The 10,167-nt window shown below is 49.5% G+C and overlaps 1 protein-coding gene across 1 annotated transcript in view; it reads right to left on the minus strand.

The window, feature by feature from the left end:
* Window positions 1-619: 619 nt before the first annotated feature.
* MFSD12 (major facilitator superfamily domain containing 12) overlaps window positions 620-10,167 on the minus strand; it is a 28,562-nt gene continuing 19,014 nt past the window's right edge. Inside the window, exons 5-10 of the mRNA XM_044453415.1 lie at window positions 9,022-9,114; window positions 5,624-5,716; window positions 3,798-3,968; window positions 2,629-2,723; window positions 1,742-1,872; window positions 620-1,078 (exon numbers count right to left, since the gene is read on the minus strand). Coding sequence (XP_044309350.1) covers window positions 990-1,078; window positions 1,742-1,872; window positions 2,629-2,723; window positions 3,798-3,968; window positions 5,624-5,716; window positions 9,022-9,114 — 672 coding nt within the window. The 3' untranslated portion in view covers window positions 620-989. The remainder of the gene's footprint in view (window positions 1,079-1,741; window positions 1,873-2,628; window positions 2,724-3,797; window positions 3,969-5,623; window positions 5,717-9,021; window positions 9,115-10,167) is intronic.

Genomic DNA, 10,167 nt, shown 5'->3' on the forward strand with positions numbered 1-10,167 from the left:
TTTAAGGGGAATAGAAGATGGAGAGAAACACAGAAACAGAGCGAGTCAGAAGGGGCCTCCCGGGCCATCTAGTCTGACCCCCGGCTCCAGCCGGCTCTGCTCATGACATGCCCACCATGTGCATGTCTAAGGAATACTGGAATGCACTAATAATTTTTAGAAAGAACTGAGTATAATGTGCTGACAACTCTCATCTACAGCCTAGCAACCATCAAGTTTGCCAAATATTGCAAATACATCGCAAATACATCATGATTGCTATCAACCTATGAAATGAAAAGTTTTCCACCCAATTTCTTTTGCTGCTTGTGTGAAAAGTGCAAGAGAGCAGAGGCTAATAGGCATGTGTACTAGTGCAAGCCACTGATGCACATCGTTGTTTAGTAAGCCAGGATTGCTGGCTTATTATGTGAAAATGCAGTCAGTGTATCTTTTCATAGTTAAGGTATGTTTGAATTTCTGTATTGGGTTGTACTGTGGACATTTTCATAGCCTCATGTGGAAACAGACAAAAATGGTCCCAGTGCTTTCCCCTGCATCTTGCAATTTCAGAGCAGAATTTTAAAAATAAACATTTTGAAAATATGCTGGAAAAACAAAACAGCCAGAACAACCAGACTCACAGTGGCTTAATTTTTCTTTTAATAAGACCACCCCTGAATATTTTTAGGGGTACATATATACACAGAAATATATATACACACATTGATAATTAGGTTAAAACAATTTCCTGGCCTTAGTGGTATAATTTGGGGTGGGGGAAAGATTAGGATTTCCTTCACTAGCCCAAGCAGCAGTCTTGGGTGTGCAAATAAAGGACAGCTGAGGCGGAGGCAGGAGAAGCTGCCCCTCTGTGCAAAACACGCTCGAGTGCAGCTGGGGGAAGCAGTGCTGAGTCCTTGGTGAACCCAGGCTGGGCCTCCAAGCCACCTCCGCTGCAGCATCCCCGCCTGTGACTCTTTTCGGTCCCTCTTTCATGGAGATGGAGCTCAGTTGACCACTCCAGAACACACGTCTTCGTTGGGGGGCCTCAGCTCCCCTGATCCCGTTCCTGCCAGCCCCGTGAGCGAAACCTCATCTGCGGGAGCAATGCAAGGGAGAGTTATTTATTTATTTAAAACTTTTCTATACCGTCCCATACTTAGACGTCTCGGGTCGGTTTACAACAAATTATTCCTAAAAATGATAATAAAAATAACGGTTGCCCAGCATCCAAGGTTAAAATATAAACCCGCTAACTAAAACAAATTAACGATTAAAATACTGGGAGAATGAAAAGTTTTTCGCCTGGTGCCAACGCTTCTTTCCTTTTGGAACCCTCTGGGGAGCGTGTTCCACAATCAGGGTGCCACCACAGAGAAGGCCCTCCTGGCAGACACCCTCCTGATTTCTTTCAAGGACAGCTCCCGGAGAAGGGCCTCTGACTCAGATCTCAAGGGATGGGGGGCACATAGGGGAGAAGGTTAGTTGGCCTTGACTCCCAAGCAATCTGTTGCCCAACAAGCCAGAACATCCACCCCCATCATTGCTTCCAGGGGGCCCCCTCCCACAGCCATCCTGCCACAGCCCCAAAGCTCCTGGAAATCAACAGGCATTTCCAAAAGCAGCAGCTGGAGCAGCTTTCAGAAACCTGCTGAGTGGTAACAGGAAGTAACAGTCAGGACATGTTCCTCGGTGTCATCCTCTCATCCCCCCACCACCCAATTTCTCCCACTCCTTGACCCAAGAAAATCCGACTTACGGAACCGGACACGAATGGGGCATATCATAATGCTGGCCAGAAAGAGAGTGGCCACGACTGCCATGCCTCCAGTGACCACCACCATCACCCAGTGGTAGAAAACCACGCAGCTGGTGCAGCAGAGCTGAGTCCTGTACAGAAGAGGGCAGGCGGGAGAGAAGAGAGGAAAGAACACAACACAACGTGAGCACTGAAGCACGGCCCCACCCAGTGGTAGACTGCTCCTGTATGCGGAGGCTCCATTTAGCTATCCTGGTTAAGAGGAATTCACAGATCAGGGGCATATGACCACAGCCTCTGGGGCTCAATGTGGCCCTCCGGGGGCTCCTGAGATAGGCGCACCCCCTTCCCCTGGCTCCAGCCCCTTTTGTGCAGCTGCCAATTGTTTGGCCTTTGCCTGCTTTGAAGCAAAATTCCCCCAGTTCAAAAGGCTGAAATGCCTCTTTGAGGACTTAAGCGACTGGCAGAACAAACTAACGACAGGCCAGCATTTTGGCCTCGCTCACAACAGAGCTGCCATGCTGGAAGTTTCTCCGAACAGAATTTGGCTCTTGGCTGTGGGGGTTTAACCTGGCTGTGCAGAGTTAAGTGTCTTGCTTTGTTTTGAGAACAAAATGTTTGGATAGGTCACAAGAAAGGCAAAAGATGCCTTTTGAAGAATTTTTTTTTTTCAGAAGACCAAACAAGGGTCAAGGCGGGGAGATATTAACCTGGTGGCATCCTTATAATCTTGATCTCACCTAGATTATGAGATGCCTAAAAAGAATAGGAAATCCTAAAACCTTTCAAGCCGTCCATGAACAGACAGGAGTTAGGAAAAAGAAAAAAAAAAGGGTGTATGTAAGGCAAACATCGAGAATTCATCTGTGGATGATGCTAGAACTTACGGGCAAGGGTGTAAATTCTGGATAACCATCACAGCCACTCCATTGGCAAGTTTGTCTGTGAAGCTCATCGCCCCATAAACAAAGGCACCGCTTTGCTGTTAAGAGAAAACAAGACACGGTCTGGCTCCACACGAAACACCTTACAAGGACGGCAGGACTCCTACAAAACATGTCCGACAACAAAGAAGCAGGCCCGCCTCCTCTGTTTCTCCTTCCCTTCCTGGGGCCAGTCATCTGCCATCTTCACCCCTCCAAAAGTCTGTATGATGTTCACACCCAAAGTTTGTGCACAGGTAACTTCAGCAATACCTATCATTCTCTCTCCACGTTCTCCTCCTGTCCCTGCCTTACTCGTCTCCATCTTTCTACACATCTTTCTAAGCTGTGTTTGGAAAAAAAGAAAGCGCAATAAAACTAGTTGTTCTTTCATCGATTCATTTTTTGATTGCTGCTTTAACACTTTTTAGAAAGCCACTTTCTGCAACAGTGAGATATAATTTAGAAGTATCACACAAGACATCAAAATGAAATTTAACCCCCTGTACTGCATCCCAGTAGAAATAAAGAACTTCCAGAAGTAACACCTAACTAAAAATGGAACATGGGGGAGCCTGCCAAACAGGGAAGTTGGTGTCCTTCCCTTCTTTTCTTCCCACTCTAATTAGAACTTGCGAAGCCTCGTCTGAAGGCTAAATCACTTCTCTCAACTATGTTGATACCACCATTTTAAAGAGACCCTTGGAAGCAAAGTATCCATGATCATTTCCTAAATGATTTGTCTAGATTTTCATCTATCCATCCATCCTGCCTGCCTTTCCTTTTTTAAAGAACTCAAAGCGGCTTACATCTTTCTTCTCCTTCTGCTCTTCATATTATCCCCACAACAGCCCTGTGAGGGAGGCTGGGCTGAGAGGCTGTGATTGGCCCAAAGTTCCCCAGTGGGCTCCATGGCTGAGCGGGGACTTGAACCCAGATCTCCTGAGTCCCCGTCCCACGCTCTTAACCACGACACCACACTGGCTCAGGAAGATCTCAGCTGCCAAGCTTAGCCTAGTATCCTAAGGGCTGGAATTTCTAAAGAAAAGTTTGCTGAGCTTTGCATCTCGACATCAAGTTTAGGGTTTTGCCATGGCAGGGTTGCCTGTACCACGTGCCAGAACGCTACTTACTGTGTTGGTGCCAATGAGGTCTGCTGTCATAGAAAGTGACGTGACAAGGATGGTGGCTGAGCCCATGCCAAGCAGAACGGCGGCCCCGTAAACCTCCACACCAAGCTGTCCAGCCAGGGTGATCCAAGAGGCGAACGCCAAAATTATCAGCAATCCCAGGCCGTATGTAAGCTAGTTCAGGAGAGACAGACATGTTGTGACTTGGATAAAGGCTTGTTTTCATTGGGGTGGCTGGCCCCTATTTCGAAGAGCTTTCCAAAACGAGATTTGCTCTTATCAAACAAATAAACCGAGGTATTTAAAAGCGAGCTTTCCATTTCATGAAAAATAGTTCATGACAGCAATTTAAAATGTCCTGATTTATTTTAGGATGCTCAAGAAGGCTAAATTAGGGAAGACGGAAAAAAGCAACATGAAGGGGGTCAACTGAAATGGGAAAAGCCACAAATATTTGCGCCACCCTTTACTGAATCATAGACATAACCGCTTAGGTAAAAACATCAGAAAAACAGAATGTTCTGGCTGGTGCTGGAACATTGGTAGGGAAGGAACCCGATGAATTTCTCAGAGCAAGGAGTTCCAAAGTTTTGGTGTCACAGTAAGAAATGTCCTTCCATAAATTCCCAGGATCCCCACCTCAGATAAAGGCATTTCTGTAAGGTAAGCAACAGGCTGCTCTGAGATGTGGAGGGTTCTGTTTTGGTGTCCTTCTGACATGCTATCAAGTCATCCAGAACTTGTGGTCACCACTAAATGAGAGCCTTTCCAAATGTCTTGTAATTCACAGGCTGCTTAGCTCTTGCCAGGCTGCAGCTGCTGTGAGCTGGGTTTCCTCCTTGTGCTCAATCGAAGCCACAGGCCCTTCTTGCAAGAAGTTCTTTATTGACCAAAGTGCTCTCTGGATGCACAAATTCCCAGAAGGAATCTCTGAGCGTGCACAGAGTAGTTAGTTGAACCCAATCTAGTATTCACCTCCAGGAACTCCCCTCACGAGCCCGCCTGGGCCCGCTCCCTTTGGGAGGGGGTCCTGAAAGTGAGCACGCCTCCTCTCTGGGCGCCGGTCCTTTAACTGCCCCCCCCCGTGGGCAACGGGCCGGGGGTCAAAGAGCCAGGACCACCCGGTCTGCGTCTGAGAAGCTCCCCTGCTCCGGGTCCCTTCCACCAAGCTGTGCATCTCGGGTGTTCCCAGAGACTGCCTGCCCACCTGGGGAGTCCGGCCTGCAGGTAAGCATCGCTGCTTCTCTCCTCTCCATGTTTCAGGATGGCCCACATTCCATGATTCCCTCCTGCTACTCTCCCTTCCCGATTCTTCTGGAGACCCGCCCCGGAAAAAGTGCTCCAAAAGTAGCCCTCCTTCTCCCGTCCAGCAGGGGCTTCCTTGATGGGATCGAGCCCCTCTAACACTTGGCCTTCCTCGTCTCCCCTGCCCTCAACTTTCCCCAGCAGGATGGTCTTCTCCAGGGGGTCCAGCTTTCAGGATGTGACAATACAACTGCCTCTGTTTAGTCGTTTTTGACTTCTTTGGAATCAATTAACTGTGTGCAACTTGCCGGCAGCCATTCCCTGCCTGGCGCTTCACAAGAAGCACTGCTTCTCGGAAAAAAACAAAGGAAGAGCCCTGGCGTAGCTGCGAAAGGGGACTGCAAGCAGGAGCAAAGCAGGAAACAGGGAGAAGTGAGGTTCTTTCTGTGTGAGAGGAAATTGAAAACATCCAGGGTCCTTTGTGCCAAAAATTCAGCCTCAAGAATGCAGTTCGGCCCAGGTCCAAATGCTTGGCCCAGCCTCACCTCCCAGAACTGCAACCCCTGAGTTCTTGCACTACTTACATTCCTGCCAATGAATTTGTTTAGAGTCTTCATCAGAAAGGATGACAGAAAACCGCTGATAAACATAACCAAGGGGATCGTGGCGATGTATTTCTGCAGGAAGAAGAACAAGAAGGTGATCAAGATAGCTTCATTTCTGTTTGCTTTGGAGGGAAACAGGACGATTGCAAAGCAGTTGTTGTTGGACTTCTTGCTGCAAGCTGCCCAGAGAGCTTCAGCTTTGGAGCAGTGATAGAAATGAAAGAAATAGCAGTAACTACAACAAACATTTGCACTTATTTGAAATCTTGGATCAAAAACTGTTGGGTTTTGTGGCCCATGTACTGATTCGGGTGACCAACAACCCCGCCCTGCTGCCACCCCCCCGCCCCTCAAATTAGGCAGCAGGAATAGAATACCGTCAAGAAGTGCTCAAAAGGGTCAGATTTTGCCTAAAAAGGTAAAGGTTTCCCCTTGATGGTAAGCCCTGTCATGCCTGACTCTAGGGGGCGGTGTTCATCTCTGTTTCCTGGCCGAGGGAGCCGGCGTTTGTCCGCAGACGGTCTCCGGGATCATGTGGCCGCATGACTGAACACCGAGGTGCACAGAACGCTGTTACCTGCCCACCAAAGTGGCACCTTTTTATCTACCTGCATTTATGCTTTTGAACTGCAAGGTGGGCAGGAGCTGGGACGGAGCAACAGGGACTCGCCCCGTTGTGCAGATTCGAACCGGCGAACTTTTGATCAACCAGCCCAGCAGCACAGCAGTTAAACCCACTGCGCCACCTGCAGCACTCAGATTATGCCTAGGAGTAAGCTAAATGGGACAGACAATTTATCACGGCATTCCAGCTGCAGACCAGGCTTTTTCCCGGTGGCCATGAAATGCAGCCTGCAGGGGGGAGCTAAAGATGCAAAATGGCCCCCCGAGTCCCCACTGTGGCCCACCCCGGGTTAGAATGTTGAGCTCGGCCTGCAGAGGTGTGGGTTCGAATTTCGGCTCAGCCACAAAGTGTTACCCCAGGGAGCTGTGGCCTTCTGAGGCCCGTGGGTACATCTGGCATTCTGAAAAAGGGCTCTGTACACCACCACAAATCAAGGGCTATGGGTGGGGGAGTGAAGGCCAGTCACAAAATACTGGGGGCATGCGCTCAGTCTTCGCATACATGGCGTCTGTGAGACCCATTCTGGCTACCTTTGACTTTTTTCTTTCTCTCTGTCTTCTTTTTGCTTCCTTCTTTCTGCCTTCTTTTATCGGGATGGCAGCCAGTGACAAGCAGGGTCCCCCAGGGCTCTGTCCTGGGGCCAATCCTGTTTAATCTTTTCATCAATGACATGGAAGAAGGGGTGAACAGTCTGCTGATCAAATTCACAGACGATACTAAAACTGGGGCAGTGGCCACAACTGAGGAGCAGGTACTCCAGATCCAAAAGGCTCTGGACAGACTATGGAAGTGGGCAGGAGACAACAGGATGGCGTTCAATGTGGATCAGTGCAAGGTCTTGCACTTGGGGCATAGGAACGGGTGTCACAAGTACAGGTTGGGGGACAAGTGGCTGGAGAGTCAGCCATGTGATGTGGTGATCAAGAGGGTGAACGCCACCCTTGGTCACACAGCCAGAAGTGTGGCTTCTAGATCGAGAGGGGTATTACTGCCACTCTACATGACTCTGGTGCGCCCGCAACTGGAGTATTGTGCTCAGTTTTGGTCCCCCTTGTTACAGAAAGAATATAGCCAGGTTGGAGTCAGTGCAGCGAAGGGCCACAAGGTTGGTGGCCGGTTTGCAGGGGATGCCGTATGAGGCGAGACGGAGGGAACTGGGTCTCTTCCGCCTGGAGAAGAGGAGGCTCAGAGGGGACCTGTTGGCAACATACAGGTGTGTGAGGGGATGTCACACGGAGGTGGGCAGAGACCTGTTCTCCCCTGCAGAGGAAGGCAGGACTTGCTCCAACGGAGCAAAGCTCAGGGAACCCAGGTTCCATTTGGATGCCAGGAAGCACTTCCTGACAGTCAGGACCCCGAGGGTGTGGAATGGGCTTCCACGGGAGGGGGTTGAGGCCCCATCGGTGACAGCATTCAAGGATAGGCTGGACATGCACATGGTGGGCATGTTGTGAGCGGAGCCAGCTGGAGCCATGGGTCAGACTAGATGGCCCGGGAGGCCCCTTCTGACTTGCTCTGTTTCTATGTTTTATTCTGCATCTCTGATACCTTTTAATTTCCTTCTTTCCTCCTTCTTTCTGATTATCCTTTCAGTCTCCCTTTCTCTCCTTGCCTCCCTTTTTTCTCTGCTACACTCAATGGTTCAAGTAAATGTTAAAACAACACAAGGGACAAAACTGGCTGCTGCAGAAGCCCCTAGTGGGGAATTCACAAGTCTATTTATTTATTTTTATACTTGTATGCTGCTAACTATTCCAACAGAACGTCTAAGCGGCTTACAACAGTAATCAAAATCGCAATGTTTAACACAGTAAAACGATAACATTGTAAAATAAAGCAACAGTAACAGGGTGGAGAAATATTATCCATCTGCTACCTGCTGAAGCTCACCTGGCAGACAATGCTTTTGAATTGCACAGTAGGAGATCGCTAACGTTGCAGAGAGAGCAAAATTGCTACGCTACCCCACTTTCTCGCTTGGACTATTGCCCCAGAAGGATGCCATGGTTTGGGGTCTCAGTCCAGCCCGTGGGCACCATGACACCAGCAGGCACCGCTTTGGCGATCCCACCAAAATTCTCATCCCTTTACAGGTGATGTTAAACTGTTTACAAAAGCATCGTGAAGTAGGAAGAAAGCAGGAGGAAGAGGCGAGAAACCAGGCAAGATTAAAAGGTAATATTACCCAGAACACGTCTGCATACATTATCCGAATGGAAAAAAATAGCATATTTTTTTCTTATTTTGCATATTCATCAGTATATCAGAAGAATCCACTATTCCTCCAGGCTTTGGGAATCAGGCAAAGGGGTGTGGAGCTGTTAGGGCAACCGATATCCAGGATGAAGTTGTGCCTGGGCTCAGAAGTCCGCTTTCTCACACTTGAAAAATAAAACTAGCACTACCTATTGCAGGGGTCCTCAAACTTTTTGAATAGGGGGCCAGCTGAAAGGCTGTGGTGACTGTCGCGGGCCAGTGAGGCGGGGATGCCTGGGGGTGCGGGCCGGCATCGGGCACATGTGGCCGTGGCTTGCTCGCTCGGAGATCTCCCAGCGAGTCCAAGACCATCTCTGAGCGAGCAAGCCACCACATCCTTGCCCACATGGGTGGCGAACGGCGGCGCCGGCCGGATGGATGGCCACGGCTGGCCAGATCCGTCCCGTGGGTCGTAGTTTGAGGACGCATGCTCTGCTGATTTGCCTCAATGACAGAGTCAGCAACGCTTCAAACGCTTCCCAGAGGTCAGACTTACCTTTGGTAGCAACAGGGAGTTGGTCAGATACATTGCAATGTAGGTTTGCGAGAGATTGACAATGAGCCGGGTGGACATGTATAGCATTGCTACCTGGAAGGAGAGAGAGAGGAGCATGGGCGACAGGTATAACTTTGCTACCTCGAAGGAGAGAGAGAGGAACATGGGCGACAGGTATAACTTTGCTACTTGGAAGGAGAGAGAGAGGCCACAAGAAGAACCCTTCCGGGTCAGACCATGGAAAACTGCCGACGTGACAGCACCTCCCACTCTTGCTTGCTAGCCATGCAGAAGCTTTTTCCTCCAAGAATGCATCCAATCCCTTTTAGAGCTGTCCATGCCTGCTCCTAACAGTAGTAAATTCCAGAGTCTTAACTCTGCACAGTGTGACCAAGTCCTTTATTCTGTTCGCCCACCATTCTCTCACCAATCTCTGCTCCTCTGTTTCATCAAAACACAAACATTTCTCCTCCCTAAATTCACAACAGCCCTTGATTGCTGGCAGTAACAACAGGTTCCCCTCACCTGCACCTCTTGTGACTGCTGTGAGAGAAAGCTAAGGGGGACAAGATTTGGGTTACATGGGGGAACTCAGGAAGTGCATCTTGTAGAATGCATTGAGGAACTTTCCTGCCTTTTCGCCCTGAAAATGTACGTATGTGTTTATTTAGTACAAATATTTGTATCCTGTCCTTCTGCATAAGTGCTCAGGATAGCACCACAGTTCAAAGGCCTCAGTTCTTCGGCGCTCAGCCTTCTTTATGGTCCAGCTTTCACAGCCATACATTGTTGTTGCTCGTTGCGAAGTCGCATCTGACCCATCGCGACCCCATGGACAACACTCCTCCAGGCCCTCCTGTCCTCCACCTTCCCCCGGGAGTCCACCTAAGCCCACACCCACTGCCCCAGTGACCCCATCCAGCCCCCTCATCCTCTGCCGTCCCCTCCTTCTTTTGCCATCTATTGTTCCCAGCATCAGGGTCTTCTCCAGGGAGTCCTTCCTTCTCATAGGTGGCCGAAGTATTTGAGCTTCATCTTCAGGATCTGGCCTTCTAAAGAGCAGTCGGGGCTGATCTCCTCTAGGACTGACCGGTTTGATCGCCTTGCGGTCCAAGGGACTCGCAGGAGTCTCCTCCAGCATCACAA

The sequence above is a fragment of the Varanus komodoensis genome, unplaced genomic scaffold (genome assembly GCF_004798865.1).
Source record: "Varanus komodoensis strain SLA01 unplaced genomic scaffold, ASM479886v1 scaffold79, whole genome shotgun sequence".
NCBI classification, from domain to species: Eukaryota; Metazoa; Chordata; class Lepidosauria; order Squamata; family Varanidae; genus Varanus; species Varanus komodoensis.